We start from the raw sequence: 21,415 nt of genomic DNA on the forward strand, positions 1-21,415 counted from the left end.
TACCTAAGGAACTCTGTAAGCTCTCTAACAAACTTTCCTGTCCTGTTGAAAAGCAATTTGCACCCTTATGCAATCATTCTTGTTTCATGTGTTTGGCAAGATGAAAAGTTTTAGGTTTGCTAAAAGTTGGTGTATTATTTCCTTCAGTGTCACATTTCCATAAACTTGGTTAAGTTCCTAACTACACTTTGAACAAATAATTCTAATTATCATCTAGTACACCTTAACAGGATATTTCAAATTGCTTTACAAGGAATACCAGCATAATTACCTCTGTTTTACTTATGGAAAACCTTCAGTATGAAATGTGATTTTTAAAAGTCAACTGATAAAAACAAACAAACAAACAAACAAAAACAAACAGAGGCAGAGTTGAAAATAAGGTGTGTATTTTATAGACCCCAGTCTGGTGAAATCAGAACAAATGAGAAAGTCTCATCTGTTACTTGTTTTCTGAAAGGAGCCCAAGTATTATGAACTCTGTGGTAAACCTACTTAAAACCTCCCTTTTTTGTTATCTCCCCAAAGGCAGTTATAGAATTTTTCAGAAGCCACAAGCAAGGTTTTATTAAAAAAAATTAGTACACTTAACTTTCTTAAGAGAGAGGATAATAAAGTTGAGGTAAGACACAACAAAAATAAAAGAAGTATACTATTAACCTCCCCTGCTCCCCAGTGTGTCTTTGCAGGTGGGTTGATGGCTGAGTTTCAGACAGCTCAAAAGCTTGCTCTGTGTCACAGCAGACTGTCCTGTTCTTATTAATCCTCAGGATGTTGCCAACTCCATCACTGCTGATCCTGGCCATGACCACCCCACAGTTCTTGAGCACTGCTGTGCTGCAGACTCTGCTGCTCTGATTTAACTTCTGCCAGCTACACCCCAAGGTTTTGGGAACCTTCCATATACCATGTGCAGTTCTTTCCAAGATAAAAATCAATCTCTCCAACGTTTCACAGGAGTTTACCTGATGCCCCTTAATCAGTTTTTAAAGAAAATGCAAACCAACATACAATATTATCTGTAAGAGGCTACATCTCTCCTGAGTTGTCTGGAAGACAGACATTAAACATGACCATCAACAAAGCCTTTATATCCTTAGCAATCTGTCCCTTGGTTAAGGAGATGTTGTTTGCAGAAATGCAGCCCATGCAAAGCTTGAGAAAGCTAATTCAGAATAAGCAGCTTAAGTCAGCAGTAGATCTGAGTAATGAACTGAGTGAAAGAAGTAGTTATATTTCAAGACAGTCCCATCATCTTAATTACCAAATGATCAAAGACACAAGCTATTCAACAGATTCCAGATTTTAAACCTGAAAGTATTTTCCCTACCTAAACGCAAAAAATATGGAGTGAAAATGAACTTATGAAAAGTTGAATTAAAAGCTGAGCAAGTGCAAATCCAGTTATGTGGGTAAATTAATGAAGAAGTTCCAGGGGACAGGGAACAGAAAAGGTAAAAAACTGAATCAAAGAGAAAGGATGTAGAAGGAGCTATGGATCTACAGCTTTTCCAACAAAAGATGTTGAAAATTATCTCTTTCCATGGAAATGCATTGCTGCAAGGCACAGAAGATGAAAGGCTCAAAAGGATGAGTCATTTGCGGGGTGGCTAAGAGTAAAACAGATGTTTCAGCCTAAGTCAAAACCCCAATTAAATGCCTGAAATTGTTTATACCCTCCCTCTTCTTTGCAATGACTTTAAAAAACTGAGGTTTGTTTTCACGTTCTAAAATTATTTTCTAGAGAGGATATTTACAGTATTTTATATATTTTACTCCAGCTCCTTGTTTAAAAACAGCTACTTACGACAGTCTCTTTCATCTTCTTCATCACCACAGTCATCCTGTCCATTGCATCTCAGGTTTATTGGAATGCACTTCTGAGTTTTTGTGCACTTGAACTGACCTGACAGACACACATGCGTGTCTGTAAAATAAAAGAAAAACAAGTTAAAAAAAATATAAAAGTTAAAGATTAAAAGGTTCAAAACTTAAAAGGTAAATTAAAAAAAAAACCTGTTTCTTGACAGAGTGGAAAACATGGCATTTAAACCAGGTTAGCATGTTTCTGAAGCCTACAATGCATATAATCACCTACCACAGTTCAGTTCATCAGAATTGTCCCCACAATCATTCTCTCCATCACAGATAAAGGCTGGAAGGGCACAAAGTCCAGTTCCACACTGAAAACGTCCTGGCTGACATCGAAATTCAGCTGAGAAAAAAGGAAACTGCTTATGAATACTTTCAGAGGGATGAGTAAAGCATCAATAGTGCTGTTCTGCCTCTATGAACTAATCAAAAGAACCTTTAAACTTTCATATCTGCCCATATAATCTCAACCTGAGTATATATTAGTGACTCTAACGTACACGTATTATTGCAAAACTAATTTCAAAGCCTGACATTTTAAATTTGCCTAACTGTAGTTCCAGTGCTGACGATACAGAGTGAAACCCCACGCAGGTTGGTGCTTCCTGAAGGCTCAACAGAGACTTGAGCTATTATCAATGAGCTATTATGAACCTCTGTAGCAATTTTTTTTATAAACAAAGTGTAGCTTAAAATGGAATCTTATGTAGAAGGTTAATAAGTTGAATTTTGCTTCAGAGGCCTCTGTAGCAGGAAAAGAGAACTAATTATAATATTGTAAAAACAGGGGTGAGGGATTTCAATACAAAAGAACCAAATTAACTGTTAATTAATTGGAAGATTGTTGAATACATAGTAGAGCACGTTTTAGATAAGCTTAAGGGAACAAGGAAAGAATCACAGTGAAAACTTGCTCAGAAAACTGCAGTAAATAATAATAATGTGTATCTAAACTTCTACAGTTGCAATGAAACACAAGCAAACGAGGTTAGAATTCCAAGTTTTTATTACATACAAAAATAAACCCGGTAGAATTTTGTATTTATATAAGGAATTCTGCAACCTCAGAACACAGTTAGGAAATAAAAATCTTTAGCAAAACCTTAACTGAGGTTAGCTCAGCTGGTTAGAGCATGGTGATAATAACACCAAAGTTATGGGTTTGATCCCTGTGTGGGCCATTTACTTACAAGTTACAAGTTCTTGTGAGTCCCAACTCAAAATATTCTGACTTGCTTATAACTGGGATGAAGTGAAAGTTTAAAAGATGCAAATCAATGCACGATTTTCCAAAGAACTTGAAAGCCTCTGAGTATACATGAGTTAATGATCATCTTTTACAGGCTGACAAAGAAGAGCCAGGACCCTTTTTAATTTTGACAGAAACCAAGGAACAGAAAACACTGCTGGCAAACAGAAGTGTTCAAAAGTAACCCTCTTCCTAACATCTATGGTGTATTATATTTGATTTGGATAAAACTGGTGATAAAACTGGGCTCCAAATTCAGGGTGCACTTACGGCATTCCGGGGGCTCGTCGGAGCCATCCCCACAGTCATCCACAGTGTCACATTTCCACCAGAACGGGATGCACTTGTCAGTTTTGCAACGAAACTGCAAGAGGAAGGAGAGAAGGAAAAAAAGGCTTTCATACAAACACTTATTTATTTACTTATAAATAGAAATTGTAGTTTATGAAAATTAGATTCACTGCGCTTAAGTCCCCGGTCCATTAATGAATTCTGGCTGTTAATTTTACAAAACTGGTATTTTAAATAGTCTTTTCTTGGAGATGTTTTGCACTGAAGTTTCCACTGATACAAGGAACTGTACTTTCAGTGATATTTCCACAATGCCTTACAATGCCCCAATACAAACCACTCACTGCATTTTGCTGCACTTTATGTTTTCATCCTTTAAGATCTTATTCAAAGCAAGCACTTCAATTCTCAGTTACTGTGGATTGCTGAAACAGACAGTATCATTTTTCCAGATAAACCCAAACAGCCACAGTTGCAAAAAAAAAAAAAAAGGCTTTAACATGCAGCATTGTGTATGGTATTGTTTATATTGTATGAATTAAATGAGCAAACCAGATATCAGGCCTTCCAGCCTTTCAAAAAGATAGAATATCCGTAGAAAAAAAAAAAAAAAAAAAATAGGAAAGTCCTTTGTAAGACTCTGGTAGTGCCTTTATTCTGTACTCAGGTGACACTGTACCTTCGTTCTGACTGAAATAGGAATGCAAACAAAACCAAGAGTAGAAATTACTTGATAAAACTTCTAGGGCTAAACCTAAAATCTGAGTAAATGTGGCTGATGCTTGGGAGAAAAACCTGAGCAGATTATCAAGAAACTTCTAAGATATGTTGGTTATATTTTTGTGAGCAATTACACCATAGGACCAGCTTTGATTTGACATCATCATCTGAAAATCTTAGGGAGAAAAATGTATTTTTGCCTCTGATCTCTATATCTTATGTCATCAGACTGATGAATTATCAAACAGTAAAAAGATTTCAAAAGAAATGACAAATGCAAGAAAATGACAAATAATGTACAGTGTAAACTGTCTGTCTGGAGCTGCTTCTTCTATTCAACTCTGCTCTCCATCCTGTGGAATCCACAAGTGATAAAATATTGCTCCTGAAGGATCCAAGATGTGATGCAATCCTTCAATTCAGACGACCAATGAATTACTTAGACAGGAATAGAGCTATTCAATCAAATGTTAGCAAATAAATTCACTGTGGAATAAGCTTCCAGTGTCATTTAAAGAACATATATTAAAAAAAAAAAAAAAGGAAAAGAGTGACTTGTCTTTTAACCAAAAAAATTTAAGAAGCTAAATACAGGAGAAAAATAGGTAAGAAACTCCTTATTTTCAAGTGTTTTACACCTTTTCCCCCCTGCTCATTTCTTAATGGGAAGTAACAAGACAATGTAAACAGAAAAGATACCATGAACATCATAAAATCACACCACCATAAAGCAAAAGAAGAAGAGAGCAGGGAGGTTTCATAAATAACAATATTACTTGAATTAAACGGTGCATCATTCATTAAGATGAACACCGTTCCCTAAAAAATATAAGTAAAACCCTTTCCTTAATGATGGAAATCATTATCATACATCATGATGCAGAAGAGTGTAAGAGGTCAGTAGCTTACATCTAATGAAAGTGAACTACTAGGAAAGCAGATTACTAAATATATGACTATAACAGTCAGCCAATTAATTGTCTGGGTAGAATAGTCCAAAGACTTTTATCAAAGTGGTTCTCCTATAAGAAATCATTATTTTTTATTTATCTACATTATATTTTAAGAAAAAAGGCATAAATATTTCAAGTACTAGGAAAAAACATCATGCAATTGATGCATTTATTAATTAATTACATATTTCACCATTTCCATTTTAACCACTAGTTTACTTTAAATGCAAATCTATAATTTACCTATGTAGCTATGTTACCTATTAAACTGGACTGAGCTTGTTATCTTTCATTAATATCATTAACATCAAGTTCACTCAGGCATGGATCCTCTGAAATCATTGTTATATACACTTTGTATTTTTATATTCGATACAAATGTTTCCTTCAAGGCAATTTTTATGGGTTTAGCAGCTGTATTTGTTCTAGTGACTGGCAGAAACATCCACGTTTGAAAGCCAACCAGTTCTGCGTTCTCTGGAAAAAGAGGCATTTGCAAGTCTACTTTCCACTAACAGCCTTGAAGACAAAACTCTTTAAGTTCACCCAGCCTTCAGCTGCTTTGAGTGATACTTTCACACTTCATGGCCACCAGCATTGAGTATTTCAAAGCAAGGGTAATGACAGTAAAATATAAACCCTGCTCCCCCTGTGCCCCCCTCCCCACGCACCTGACTGGCTGTGCAGTTCGACAGACACGTCTTGTTATCAGCAGCCAGGTAGAAGTTGGTGGGACAGGCACACGTGTACATCTTGTCAGGGGCCAGAAGGCACAAGTGACTGCAACCACCATTGTTTAGTGTACACACGTGTTTAGACACTGTGGACAGAGTAGGAAAATAATATCAGAGCCCATTATTTCAGTGCACCCCAGGGTATCTGCTTTATAGAGGAAGAAAGATGTAGTACACGTGCTATCTTTACAATGGAATGTCTCAAATCAGAAACCCATAGAGGGAAACTTTTCCTTTTGCCTTTAAGCTATTCTCTGTTGCATGCAAAAAATATTATATTATTAAATGGGTGTAGGTTCAATACTGAACGAATGAGAGGACAGATAAAGTACCTTTTTTTTAAAATTTTTTTTTTTATAAATAATGTGAGAAAAAATTAGCTTATCTAGGTCAAGTGGCAAGTTGTATTCAGTTACAATTCAAATAAGGGACATCAGGAGATCAGACATACCACCCACATTGTCTGACATTCCCTCAGTCCAACAAGTTTCTATACAGCAGAATTCTGTATTACTAACACTATCTTGCTTTTCAAAGAATAAGGTTAAAAGTTCTTATCACTCCATGTTCCCCTCTTAAAACCTGGTAGCTTGTACTATAATGCAACTAAACAGTTCTGTACTTCCAGTCAGTACTTGGGTCAACTTTTAAGCACCCAAATTGCTATCTCACCACTGAACAAGATATATCACTTGTATTTAATATCAGATATGCTTACAACATTAATCACAGATTTAATTTTAAAAATGCTGGTTTGAAAACTTCCACAATTTGAAACAAAACAGAAATAAAACAATCATTGTACATCAACAGGCTTCCACTACTCAGCACCTGGCTACTGAGTTAAATACATCAATGTGCTGTTTGGAAAGCAAAGACAGAATAATTACCCTCAGGCTGCCTGTAAGAATGGTACACCTGGATGTCTGTTATGGTGTGCCATGAGTTAATCAGTGACAGTCTGTCTGATCCAGAGGTTTTGTGGGCACGGCTGAGCGATTTGGTTTTCCCGTCTGTCCAGTAGATGTAGTCTTCAAACAACGTTAGTGCAATCACCCCTGGAATATCTTGATTAGGGACTGGAAGAAGAGGTGCTAACATTAATGTTCACTCTTGGAAGGCTGCCAGGTAAAATATTCCATACTGCACGAGCTGACAGATACAACTGCTGTATAATGTCTTGAGAATAATTGTCATGACAATACACCAAGCCCGGAGGGTTCTTTGTTGCCAGTTACAATAAAGATGGATGGAGCACAAACTCTGCTTGCTTGGAATTACTTGGCCCAGTCAGCGTTTAAGGAAATGAAAGCATTTCAGTTAACAAAAATCACCTCCAGATCTTAAACTAAAAGACATGTTAAACTTTAAAGTAATGCACAACACAATCTTTGCATAAGCTAATATCAATGTGCACTTTTAGTAGAGTAAAAGTTATTAGAACACATCCAAAACATAACATATACATTTCCTCATGCTCTAACACCCTTTAAGATAATTCATAGTGGTTTATTTCATCAAAATATACTGACAAGATTGACAGGAAAAATAAAATTTCCACTAAAATAAACATAGTAGTAAGAGGACTTATTGTTTATTCCTAACATCACCAATCATGCAATTTAAAAAAAACCACAAAAACAAAAAAAAAAACAAAAAAACAAAACCAACCCAAATTCATGCTGATAGCCCATTGTTACAGTATCACAAAATTATAACCCAATACCACTGAAAAATTTATGGAAGGACAAAAGGTAGAAAAAGCTTTGGAGCATCCTTTATCCTGCTGTATACTCTTTAATCTTGAACTATTTATTCTTGGTAAACAGTAATTGAGCTCCACTTTTTTTTTTCTTTTAACATATATAGCTGTAATCATAAATGCCACAGAAGAATACCTGATCACAACAATTAATTTTTAAATTACAACCTTTTGTTGCTGAGTCACTCTACTGATAGAGAAGAAAAGGCAAAGAGCAGCTGACTGTTACTTTTAAGCACCACATCCTTTATACCTTTACCTTGTTTTCTTCATCTTTTTACCTGGAAAGTGATTAAACAGAGTTGGCCAATCTCAAATTTCAGTTGGAATATTTCATATCTCACTGAAACCTGATGACAAATACTGAGGATATGGAATGGCAACTAAGCAAATTCAATTTCATATCCAATAGTTGTCCCAGTAGTGAACTCCAGTGTAGGGCATTTTGTGCCTTCTGGTCAAGGAAACCTTGCCTCTTAGACCTGAAATTGTTTTCCCTTCTTAATTGCCTCCATGTACCACAGCTATCATACTGAAATTACAATATGATATTCTTTGAAAGAGCTTCACAAGAGTTCTGAGAAATCAGTCATAGAACAATGAAATTATTTTTGGCGCTCAATACACAGGCCAACTTTGCCATGGCTCCTTACACATGACAGTACCCTCCAAAAAAGCTCTTATAATTTGTTATTTGTAGAATCCCATTGTGAAAAGTTTCCAACGAGAAATACAAACCAGGTTGATAGAGAGGTAGGTAGGAACAGCAGAAAGGAAAAACTGCTACTCCGAGGGAAACCCTCAACTAATTATTTTATTTTTGCTTGAGTTCTGGAAAAACATTTGTTCTTATAAATTATGAGCCTTATTAGAAGATTCATGAGACTAACATGTACTGCCTGGATTGCCTCATCACACCTTGCTAATAGGGAACCTAAGCTAAGTGTGTGGCATAAAATATTAAATATTTCAGTTAGAGTACTGCATTTCAAACCACTGTTCATTGGATCAAGTACATTTTTCTTTCATTTCCTAAAAAAAGTCAATCCTGTAAAAACCAGGTTTAAAAGCTTAAATCTTTTAATCATTTTTCAAACACAACTACCATATCAGAAACAACGCAAGAAGTATACTCTCTGCTTTTTAATTGTTTTAAAATAAATATGACAGAGTATATTTGTTTCTAAAAAATGGATTTCCCATTATTACCACATAGAGGCAAAAAGTTGAAACCATCAATGGTTTAAATGCAGATTCATGCTGCAGTTTATCCTGCCACTGTTTCTTATTTCTGAATAATTTTGTAAGTTTAATGGGCCCCTGCATTAACTTTTCATTAGGTCATGATCAGCACAAGTTTGATCAAAATTCGTTCAGAAGTTTGCAATATTTAAAGCTATAAAAGCTTTTTAGATCCTGTTGTGACTATGAAACTTAGAGAAAGTTATTGGGAAAAAATCAGTTAAGAAAGCAATGAATAGACTAGGTTAAAAAATAATACAAATAAATAAATGCAAATAAAATCTACTTGAAATATAACACAGAAAATAATACAGTATAACTGATCATAAATATTTCTTATAAAAATTCTAAGATGACAATAAAAATATTTTTTATGAAATAAGAATTAGTAATAATTACGTAATAAGATAAACTTACAAAATTTCTCCTAAGCTGACCATAAAATTTGATGAATTTTCTTGCAGTAGATACACCTGTAAAGACTGAGAGAAATTTCTGAAAACAGCTAATGGTAGCCAATTCTGATTTACTTCACTGTTTAAGGAATAGTTCTGTCATAGCTGAATGTGATTTTTCTTTTACTTCTGGTACATTATAACCAAGGGAACATCAGAACCATTGACATGGAATAGGTTACAGAATCTACAGTTCCCATCAACTCTGAATGACCAAAGGAAAAAAAAAAAAAAAAAAACAAACCACAAACCAGAGGTAATTTCATATCTTATTTTCTGATGAAACAGTAAAATAGTCTCTCATGCTGTTTATTCTTTGCCTTTGAGGACATGAGTGTCTCAAGCTTTCCAAAATTTCAGGCAGTGGTAGCTATTGATTTTTTTATAAATGTATGTACCAAGAAAAACATCCACTTCCTTCCTTCAGTCTTTCCTTTAACTTCCAGAGAGTCTCAACTGCACTACTGATCTACCTCTTCATAAATTACATACATTGGTTATATGTTGCAGCACTAATTACTAACCCTACAGCACACTTTTTGGTGTGAATCACAGCTTTAAAGAGGAAAGCAAGACTAATTGCTCCTCTTCCTTTGGCAAGCACTGCGAAAACAGACTGCTTTGTGCAAATTTAAAGTAAAAACAGGTTAGTCATAACTGCTAAGTATCTCTGCTTCCCCTGCATCACCTATTTGAAAACATTTAATCAAGATGTCTGCTTGAAAATCCATTAGCAAGAAAGCAATATATTCTGTTATAGACAAAAATTACATTACACCAACATAAGGGTCAGATCTCCACCAGCAAATTCGTGAAGAGTTGAAATAGTCATATTATAACCAGAGCCATGGGAATTGCACCCAGTATTACTTAATTTCTAGAATTACCTAAGTATTCAATAGTTTAATTTTTTTCTTTTAACGTTTTTCTTGACAATGTCACCCTGTGTGCCTCTATGAAACTGATACAAAATAGTGCATCTCAGGACACAGATACCAGTTTTCATACACTGCAGCACACGTTATGTATCATGTATGCTGAAAAAATCTGTATTTTGTGCCACCAAGACAATCTTATTAGTTCAAACTGATACTTTGATTTTTAGACCCTGCATTACTTATTTGTTTAAAAAAAAAAATCACAACATTCAGTAACTTAACAATTATGAGGGACGAAAACCATGAAAATGCAAGATCAGCATCCCATGTAACTTAGGATAAAAAAATCGCTCCTAAAGTTTATTTTTGTGATTCCCTTCCCCACTACAGCCTCCTCCTTCCAGACATGAGCAAGTTCCTTGCAATCCCTTCTTTTCTAACAGGCCTTCTGCTGCCCTCTAATTCTCTAATTGTGTTTCATTTTATCCATAAATCATGGATTCTCTTACACTGGATGCTAATCCCAAAGAGTGCTTGACAAAACAAGCAGGTGAAAAATGGGATCAGAAGGAGGAGGTAGAAAGGAGAAGGAATGCACAGACCTTTCAGAAAGCTGCAGAAAATAAGAGGAAGAAATGCAGACAGGTAATAAAAGGGAAAAAAAAGATGAGGCTTGAACAGATCAGAAGCAGTGGGAAATAAAAATTATTAGATACTTGAACAGAAATAAAAATGACAATAGATAACATAATAAAAGGAGATAAAGTGCTGTATGAACTTAAGAGAAAAAGCAGCCCCAGGAGGCAACATGATTGTGTAGACACATGAGAAACATGACAGACTTAAAATATATGTCTATCTCTCTCTCTCCTGCATTTTGTATGAATTTTGATCCAAGAATATAAATTCATAGGCTGTAAGTCATATTTGTGATACAAATGTTTACTTTTGTCTTGTGTGAACTCTGTTTCTGTTATATTTTCTGAGCACAAGCATAATCTTCACTTAACATAAAAAAACGTTCCTTTGATTTCAGGAGTGAAAAATCATTTCATCTGTGATTTCTTAGCTGCAAAATATGCTTACTGAAGAAGCCATACAGAAGTGAAGCCCAGCTTTCCTCAGCTCTTACTGAAACTCAGGTATTTCCAAAATAAAAATAAATACTCTAACATGAATAATAATAAAAAAAGGGTCTTGTTTTTTCAGGTAGTAAAATAAATGTACCAAGAAAAAGGTCCTTATAGAAAGAACAAAGGTTGACTACTTCTAACCAAAAAAATGCAAACAAAAATATCTGTGCTCTGTCAAGTCCATCAGGGCTGGATTTTCTTTGGTGGTCATCTCCTGTCCAAGCTGAAGATGGCTGATCACTTCCAAGCCACAAAGAGATGCATCCCTTCCCCTTCTAAAAAAACAAGGGATTGCAACCTTGCTGTGTCCTCTTGCCAAATCTACAAGAATAGAAGGGGTAAAAGATTCCTGGTACAATCCTCCCAAAACTGCATTCACCCAGCTAGAGCTCCAGGGCTGGTAAGCAATTGCTGAAGGCACTTAATTGTTGTTAAGCAACATTTTAAATGACCTTCTATCTTCCTGTGGTATTACATAAGTTTCCGATTAAGAATTCTGGCACCTAAAGACAGAAAATTCAAAATGGTGATCAAATCTGAAAAACCAGGCTACATCATTCTGAGTTCCACTCTCTGAAATTTGATTTTCTGAACTGCAACAAAATAGAGATTAAAAAGCCTACTGACATCTTGATCTAAATGGAACCAGTGGTAAAGTCTTAGGAAGCATTAAGACAAATTGCATGAAGGAAGAACAACGCTTAATAAGAAAATAGCAGTTAAATCTACAAAACCAAATAAACTTGGAAATGGTTGATCTTCCTCTCTGCTACAATTACTGGCCATTACAGCCCTCTTTGCATGTGAACTCCCCTGTTAACTGTTTCTGTCTCATTTTATATTCAACTTGTAACCTCTTTGAGACACAGTCAATACTATTTTATTTCCTTTTAGTACTTTCTCCTGATGCTTGTTCCTTTTGATAAAGAATTTGAAGTGCTTAGTCCATAAAATTAATAATGAATAATGACAATAAGATTATCTCTATTAAGCTTGTGACAAAGTATGTAATTTTGACAGATGTAATTAAATTTAAGTATGCTACATTAAAACGCTGTCTTTTAAAGATGAGGCATTTTATAATCACTATTACTTTTATGAAATTGACACTTTAAAAAAAAACCAAAACAACACAAACCTCTCAAACTCAATGAAGATAAAAATATTCATAGAATATTTAGATAAAGTCCAGTAATTTAAGCTATGTTTCACATAAAAATACATTAAAAATATACTTTTAGAAGGGTATTACTCCTATCTTTAATAAGAAGATGTGTATTTATTTCTGTAAATTTCAATTTACATTTATTTTCATATATACATTTAATATATATGTATCACACATCCATATTAGGCAAAGTATGGCAGATACAGGTCCTAGTATTAAATGGTAGGATATTTAGCCAGTCAAAAATGTAACTGAAGCAGTGAAAACAGAATATTTCAGTATAATAAACTCACACAAAAAATTGTTATAAGTCCCAAAACTATTACAAAAGAAACAGGAAATTTAGTCTTCAATCTAAACATCTTAAGGCACTAATGTATCTGAGGTATTAAACTTGACTATTACATATAGTGACACCATGAGAAGAGATGCATAAATTTTCCAAAATCTGCATATAAAACCAGTTGATCAAAACTAGGACTGAAATATTTTATTGTCCCACTTTAAAATGTTTTATTACCTTTTTAAATTCACTGTGAGCAGTTGTTTATATTCCAGTAACTCCACGGCAGTACAGAGCAGTGATTAAATTATTCTCAAACATATACAAGTCACTATTTGAGCAAAACTACTCAGTGTGCTAATGAGATTCAAAGGTTCTTTAATTATTTTTCAGATTTATAGAGATTGTTTACATGCCTCCCAGCCCCTCAATTTAGACTTGTGTCTTGCTGCTGGTTTCTATACTCATCCTCACTCACACCCAAGCTCTTCCTCCCTTTATTTTTCCCTTTCCTGCCATCATCCAGCTATGATACCTAAACTGCTAAGCCCCTTTGGTTTATCTCATTTATCTTCTACTGTAACTACAGGAGCTGTTCAACATTCTATCCTCCTTCATCAAAACCCTCCCATTTTTGATTGTGTTGACATAAACAGAGAGAAAACAGGAAATCTGTGGTTTTTGTTCTCTGTTCCCCTCTGACAGGAATAACTGCATGTAGACTAATGGCCATCCTTTAAAACTTGTGACGGCACGTGTGGAAATTCATATGGAAATTTAGAGTGATCTCTGCTAAGTTTTTAATGAGCGTGGAGAAAACCTATTTTCAGAAGTTTATCATCTAATCCAATTTGGGCATATTGGCATAAGAACAGTGGAATGTACAGAAACCAACCTGGCTGCAATCTTCATAAACTGGGCTCCAGAAACTGGAGACTGTGGAACCTTAGAGTAATGTAACTGTGTGAATTGCCTTTAATGTAGGTGAATCTGAGTACTTTTTTCCTGAATATTACCCTTTAAAAGAGAAGGAACACAATAAAATAAAATGATCAGATGTAAGAATACATATGGATTGGAGAATTTTATTGGAACAATTATGAAACCTGGATCTAGAAGGCAACAGTGGAGGTGTAGCAATTATCAGTTTGTGCTGTCAGATGTGGCTACAATGACTAATTCCATAGACTCCTCAAAAGTTGGGAAAAAAATATTGCTATATCAGAACTAGTTCTGCTGTGAGAAACCTTCTTTTCAGACTTCTCAAGTTGTTGAGCTATGAAAACTTCCAGTATAAATGTGGAAGGAATTGGTTTCTATAATCTTTAGGATTACTTCTCCATTAGGACAATTCATAAATAACTGGATTTATTCTTTCATAAAACTCTGGTGGCTGAGTTCAGAATTAAACACTTTTTACCTACAAAGTCCTTGCAATTAGTGGTTTTTTTCAAATTACAGGTGCTAAAACTGAAAGAGATTTTCATCTCCAAAACCCTTGTGACTTGATTCTTCAAAACTTGCATATACATCCATCAGTTCTGCAGTTTGCAAATACTCAGACAGAAGGTAATTCTGAAGAAAATGTGTTGGGTTTTTTTCCAAATTGAGATACTGTAGGAAAGTTGTTCTCTTAACTACATTACAGCTAAAGATGTAATTTATGAATACCTGATTTATTTAAAGCTCAACACTTTTTCATTGCTTCATTTTCATGCCCCTGTCAGATGAAGCAATGAAGTGCTTGACTTTTGTTTTTACAGTATAAAGCAGCAAAGAACTTGACACAGTTCAAGGACTAATCTCAGCTCAGAGAAGCTTCTGTACTTCCTAAACCGGACTATCAGATTTCCCTTTTACAGTTTCATTATACTGAAATTTTCATCTTCAAAGTTAAATGTGGAAATGGTAGGCAGCTCTGGGATTTAAGAGCTCTGAAGGATAGGAAAACCTGCATGAAGCAACCAGATACCTGGGGAATTGTGAAGCCTGCATCTCCTCTGGGCAGAGAGAACCAAAAGCAGCTAAGTCTGACAAATTCTTAAATAGTGTATTTTCTTTTTTTTTAAAAAAAGCTCACATAAGTAAACCAGCTTAGTGCTTAACCAGATTAGTGCTTCAATACCTGCTTAATCATTTACAGTGCATTACATCTGTGAATGCTGCAGTGCTGAATTGGCTAAGCTCTAAAGACAGTTTACATAACCAAGCACTAAACTTCAAATAGCTAAGCAAGGTCATTGCTGCCCCCAGCACCAAGAAGAGCTCCCAAGTAGTGTAAGATTTCTGACCTAGTTAGCATGTTTTCAAAGTTCTTACCAGGACTCTCTTGATAATTATAAAAACCCATTTCTCTGTTGAAATGCAGAGGAACTTTACAGGAGAAAAGCAGCAGATGTTCTTTTCTCCTGAAAAAGCTTTAAGGTTTATAAGAAAAAAAGACTTTAAAAACTAGTGGAAAAAAAAGTGTTAACGCTAAATACATATCAACTCCCAGTGTATAGAATAAACACTCCTTGTTTTCACATACAGCATGTCAGTAATTAGCCTAAGATTGTTGGGTTTGTCCTCAAGCATCTAATGGGGAGCACAGAACACTGCACTCTATCTCATACCTTAACACCTCTTTATAATACCAAATCCAATCATCCTGCAAGGTACTTATTTGCTGGTTTTTGTTAAATCTCTGTGGCGTTTTCTGATACATTTTGTAGCAGGTAATTTAAGATCCAGAAATTATATTCTCAGGAAAAAAAGTAAAAACTTACAGCAAGCTAGTCTTACCCTCAAAGAGAGTCTTACCCACAGAGAAAGAGGAAAAAATACTTAGTTTGCCATAACTAGCAGTTCAGATTGCATCATCATTCTCATTCAGACTTTTTTCTCTGCTCCATGAGCATGTTTTTTATGGTCCCAATATCTGTGCCTTTACACTTTTCCACTTGAAAACACAAAGGTTAGAATAAACTAACCATCCTTTATTAATTCTGATAACGCAAAGAGTCTCAAAATTACAAAGAAAAATAGACCATGACATCCACGTTAACAATATATCTTCAAGAAAAACAGTTATCACAAGATATAAAGCTAATCTTTCTCATTTAAGTGCTTATCAACACAAATTACAGGTATCAGAAAGCTAGAGGGGATCACAGTTTTACTTCCCCTAAACACCCACCACTGAACTTACCTTATTAAGATAATTAATTTATAACGGTTAAATTTCATCTTCCAAAATATTTCTAGTCTTGTGCTGAAACATGAAGACAGTAAACATCTATTTGGTAATTGGTTGAGGAGAAGAGGGGAAGGAGGGACCAGAATCTGATTAAAGACAAATTGATCATTGCAAATCTCCCAAAGTTCCATTTGGACAACCCACAGGAATGCTGCATCTGTTTCAGACACCAAGAATTCTATGACTTATTTGTTAAATCCACAGGAACTTTTCTACAACTTGATTTTGGTTTGTTAATCGCAATTTGAGTGAAACTCCTGACAACAGAAATTTAAAAAATGGCATTAGATGTGGGCAGGTTGGAAAGCATCCAGGCAAAGGCCACAGAGATGATCCAAGGCCTGGGAAGCTGCCATGTGATGAAAGGCTGAGAGAACTGGATTTGTTCATCCTTGAGAACAGAAGGCTGAGGGGACACCTCATCACCATGTTTCTGCATTTAAAAGGTGGCTACAAAAAAGAGGAGACTCCCTTTTCACAAGGAGTCACATGGAAAAAGCAAAGGGTGATAGGAACAAGTTTCTCCTGGAAAGACTCTGATTGGACACAAAGGGAAAATTTTTCACAGTGAGAACAATTAGGCACTGGAATATTCTCCCCAGGGAAATGGTGGATTATCCAACACTGGGTACTTTTAAGATGCAGTTGGACAGGGTGCTGGGCTGTCTTATCTGGACTGTGCCTTTGCCAAAAAAAGTTGGAGCAAATGATCCTCGAGGTCCCTTCCAATCTCATACTGATCAGTTAAGGAGAAAATCTTGCTCCCACTTCATTTAAATACCTCAGGATGTTTTTCCCAAATCGTGTTTCTTAGTGCCTGAATATTTATATACCATCTGGACTTAAAACAGACATGTCCTCGAAAGTATCGTGATACCAGGTTTCCACAAAGTCACTATCACTTTTGGAGCTTGCCTCACACATTTCACTGGTACCAAACTTTTGGCCACTGAAGTCAGATTAGGGCTGAGAGACACACTGGCTGTTATTTACCTCTTTCCTTTGAAAGATCCAGAAGTAAGAGTAAGAGGATAATTGTATGAGGTAAAAAAAAATAGCAGGATAGCAGCACAGGGAATAACATAAAGAGGAGTATGGAGCTTTGCTTCATCTGTCAGAAAAACAGACAGTCAGCAGGAATCCAGCTGGCACCTGGGGATATGTCTGAGCCAGCACTGCTCAGGTGAACAGGTTATGACTGACCAGTCTTTGCCACGAAAAACATGGAAGTTAATGCTGAGATTAATGGGACTGTTTGCAGCTCTCAAAGCTACTGCTATACTCTCTCCAATCTACCATTTCAAATAACTGTCAGGGAATTATTCTTGATGTATTTATGACTTACTATTCATGAATATTAGGGCTAGAAAACTGGTTGTTTTGCTTTTTTTTAATTTCACAGCTAAGTTTCAATGTGAAAATAGTTATTTCATATACTCTGGTTTGGAGAAAACCTGGAGGCACACAACAGCAGATAAAAGCCTAAAAAGGCACAAATCCATGAAGTTTCACCAGCATAGTAGCAGTTCTGAGGTTTGGGCAAAGCTTGTGGAAGGGAGCTCAGGTAACAGTTTCTTCTCAAAAAGAAACCCCAAGAAAAACTCAGTAGACTGATATTACTTCATATATTTGAATTAAAATGAAAGACCTTTAATTATACAATTTGGAATATGAGAACTATTCATCATACTGTAAAACTTTTTTCTTTTTTTTTAGAATACTTTATAGATAAATGACAAGCTTTTTAATTATCTGTCAGGTGAGGAGCAAAACACAGGGATAAAGATTACTTAATTACATAAGTATTTCAGAAGTTATTATTTCACCCATCTACTATGAAAGCCCCAAATTAGTTTTGCAATACTGGTCTCATGCTGAGCAGACTAATGGGCATGTCCAGCCTTTCTTTGGCTGGAGAAAAGGCTGATTTTAGCCATATTCTGACACACTGCAAACAGGATATATCCCTTCTACTTTTAACAGCCAAGCTTCACTCTGTATCTTGATAGAGAACACATGAATATGTGTCAGGGTATAGAATTGACAGGGCTACCTGTCTAAGATTGCTTAGTCTGTTCCTAGAGTTTCTGACATTTTTTCCACAGGCATGTATTACTCCATATTTAAAAACTATTCATATTTATAACAGAGAGGAAAAACAAAAAGAAATTTTTAAAATATTGATTAAAGGAACATAATATCTCAAAAAATGTTGCAACAATATTTTTATAGGACAGTTTTTATGTAATTAAGCATAACACAGAAAGCATCTTTGATGTGAAAATTATCAAAAATTTAAAAAAGAAAAAAACCAACAAACTGTGACCAACCTTTATGTCTGTGAAATCCATCCATGTCAGAAAACTCAATATGATTTTCATCAGCCCAGTACAGCCTGTGGTTGACATAATCTATTGTAAGAGCCATAGGTCTGGATATCTGCGTTTCTATGATAACGGTTTGCCTGGATCCATCCATCCCAACACGGCCAATGTGAGGGTACTCACAGCAATCAATCCAGTATAAGTACCTGCAAAACAAAGCACAACTTCTGAATAATAACAATAAATATTTGACCAGAGAGGCTGTGGATGCCCCATCCCTGGAAGTGATCAGTGGGTTAGATGGGGGACTGAGCAACGTGATCCAGTGAATGGCATCCCTGCCTGTGGCAGAGGGCTTGGAACTGGATGACCCTTCCAATTGAATGTCCCTTCCAACCCAACTCCTAGATCTGTCTGTAAATAAGTGTGCTAAAAGTAAAGGGTTTGAATAGGAGAGTCTTCATGTTAGGTGTGATTTTATTAAATTACTTATGGACTAATAAAAAGTGCATTTAAATTGCTCGATCTTGATACATTGGGATGTGAAGTACCACCCAAACTGGACTTTGTGAATCTCAAATTTTTCATAAATGGCATCAGTACTAAATTTATCAGAAATATGGCATTACACTTTTTTTTTGACACATATTACAAAAAGTTGTCATATAATGAAATTATATTGCTTTGAGAAGTACTAGTGCCAGAACATTAGAACAGTTTCTCACACAGAGGGCTTAAAAACGGGTGAAACGCTGAGAAAGGCTGTTGGAAAGCTGAGTAGCAATTTTCTCCTCAATATGCCATTTAACCACAATGCAGAGCACAATTGTCACAAAGAAAGAAAAAACTCCTATTGTTTAGTACATGGATGCATGTTGCTACTGTTGTGTGCCATTACTCAGAACATCAGGACAGACCTTTCCAGTTGGGAAGCTGATTCGCTTCTACTCTACAGGTTTTGGACAGGCTTTCCAAAACCCAGATGCAGCTCGTACTCTTAATAACCACCTGGAATTGTATTTGTGTGCAAATAGTGGAGGAAATAGTGGTCCTAAGAGCAGCTACAGGTATCCTACAACACACAGGTGCAATTTATTGGCACCAAGACTGCTCCACATAAACAGCAGAGAAAGGGATCTTTCTCCACTGACTCCAACAGAGCATGTTTTATTTGGAAACATATCATTACTCTTGCGTGGTGTCAGCAATGGAATTAATTAAGCATTTCTTGTTTGTGAGAAAAAAAAAAAGATAAAATTATTATTGTTTCAAATAAATATATATATACATATATAAACTTTCCTGAAAAAATGGAAATCTCTGTACAAACTTTGTAGGTTGATTTCTGCACACACAGGAAACATATATGGGATGTCCAGACAACCAAAGGGAGATCATGTTTATTGGTATCTCAAGTACATTTAACAAAGATCTGTATCCTCTCTGCCAAATTTAACAGGGAAAACAGGGTACAGTTACAAGAAAACTAAATTCTAGTTCTAGGAACTGGTAAAAATGGCTTTTATCATAAAAAAAAAGTAGATAGTTTATACCAATTATTATATCAATTTTATAAGTAGTGATGGTATAGTAAGCATTGGTAATACATGTTCAGACTACTGATGTCCAGTGTAGCTGAAAGGTAGATAATAAATGCTAATTAGTATTTCCTACTTTTTATGAAAAATATTTTAACATCAATTTAGGATTAAATACAAATTACTGCAAATTGGCTGCTTCATACCCAGCTTGAGGATCTAAGGAGAGATCTCGGGGAAACTTCACCCTCTTGCTCACAAGGACGGTTGGGTATAAACCACTGAGTTTAGACACCTCAATAATTCTCTTTTCAGTGTCAGACCAATAGAGATTCTTCCCAATCCAGTCGACAGCCAGTGCATTGGGAACAGCCGTATTGTGGATTACCTGGAAAAGCAAAAATTACATAAATTATTCATCTAAATACTGGGGAAAGGAACAACAACTCAAGAGCTACTGATAGAAGAATATTGAGAGGCTGGATATAAGATACAGCTGCACATACCCTGTTAAAAATGGGGTGTTACTCACTGTTAAATACTGACACTTCTCCAGTAATGACACTTCTTAAGGAACTAAGGTAATGTGACACTTTCCTTATAGTAAGGGAGAATGGAGGATACTCTGATGAAGTAAACAGCAAATTCCCAGCTTCTCTGCCTTATGCATTAACTTTTAAAAATTTTAGACCTTTGATTTTTCATCTTAGGTTTCTAGTTTTCTCTTCATGTAAAAACAAACAAACAAGTAAAAAACCCCACAACTTTCTTTTCCCTTTACAAGTTTACTTTTTCTTTCCACAGAGCAGGATAGAGATGAGCCTTCTCTCCCCACAGTGTGCCCTCAAACACATCTACTTCTCCGCTCCCCACTTCTCTCACTGCTCTATATCAGCATATCTTTCATTTTAATATCACAGTGGTACCACATGTCATCGTGACAGATAGACCATAAGAGCACTCAGCTGAGTTCCAGGAAAAGATTACTGTTGGAAAGTAAATGCTGTGCTCTTATTTCCAACATTCATGCGGCAGAAGAAAGAGGAGCTTTCCAAGAATTAGTTAAATTTCAAAAGGACTACATGATTCAGGAGTAAGAGACGGGAGCAATTTAGTCACCTACTGGAAAGCCTATGCTCTGCTGATGGGGATATGTTATTCTCAAGGTTTTTGAAGACTTGAATAATTCTGAGACTTGAACAAATTCCTCTGGATATATGTGATCATTAATCTCATCATGATTGTATGACTCTGTCTTGCTTAGCTGGGAGTCTTTCATGTCAAGTGCTGAGTAACGTTTGAAAATTCACAAACATTTGAGGCCAGGCTTGAAAATTCTACTCCTGAGAAGGTCTATTCTGACTTATTCTGTTCCCAATTAAGGTCTGATTAGGTCTGTGCAACTAGAACTTCAGAAAACCACAAATCAGAAAGCAATACTTGAAAATATTTGAGACTTCTTAAGTACTAATAATGGGTTTACTACTGTGCTGTACGTTATTTATTGTCATCCTCAGCACTAAAAGCATGTGCAATAGAGTATAAACTTCACATGTAAACCTGATCATGTACAAC

At 35.6% G+C, this 21,415-nt stretch overlaps 1 protein-coding gene across 7 annotated transcripts in view; it reads right to left on the reverse strand.

The window, feature by feature from the left end:
• The window catches only part of LRP1B (LDL receptor related protein 1B), a 670,422-nt gene that overhangs the window by 79,346 nt on the left and 569,661 nt on the right, over positions 1–21,415 (reverse strand). For all 7 annotated transcript variants that reach the window (XM_050339267.1, XM_050339266.1, XM_050339263.1 and 4 more), the window contains 7 exons: positions 20,047–20,228; positions 18,309–18,508; positions 6,710–6,898; positions 5,757–5,905; positions 3,392–3,485; positions 2,099–2,215; positions 1,808–1,927 (listed from right to left, as the gene is read on the reverse strand). In XM_050339267.1, coding sequence (XP_050195224.1) covers positions 1,808–1,927; positions 2,099–2,215; positions 3,392–3,485; positions 5,757–5,905; positions 6,710–6,898; positions 18,309–18,508; positions 20,047–20,228 — 1,051 coding nt within the window. The remainder of the gene's footprint in view (positions 1–1,807; positions 1,928–2,098; positions 2,216–3,391; positions 3,486–5,756; positions 5,906–6,709; positions 6,899–18,308; positions 18,509–20,046; positions 20,229–21,415) is intronic.

This window comes from Myiozetetes cayanensis, unplaced genomic scaffold (assembly GCF_022539395.1).
Source record: "Myiozetetes cayanensis isolate MyiCay16 unplaced genomic scaffold, myiCay2020 scf9, whole genome shotgun sequence".
Taxonomy (NCBI): Eukaryota; Metazoa; Chordata; class Aves; order Passeriformes; family Tyrannidae; genus Myiozetetes; species Myiozetetes cayanensis.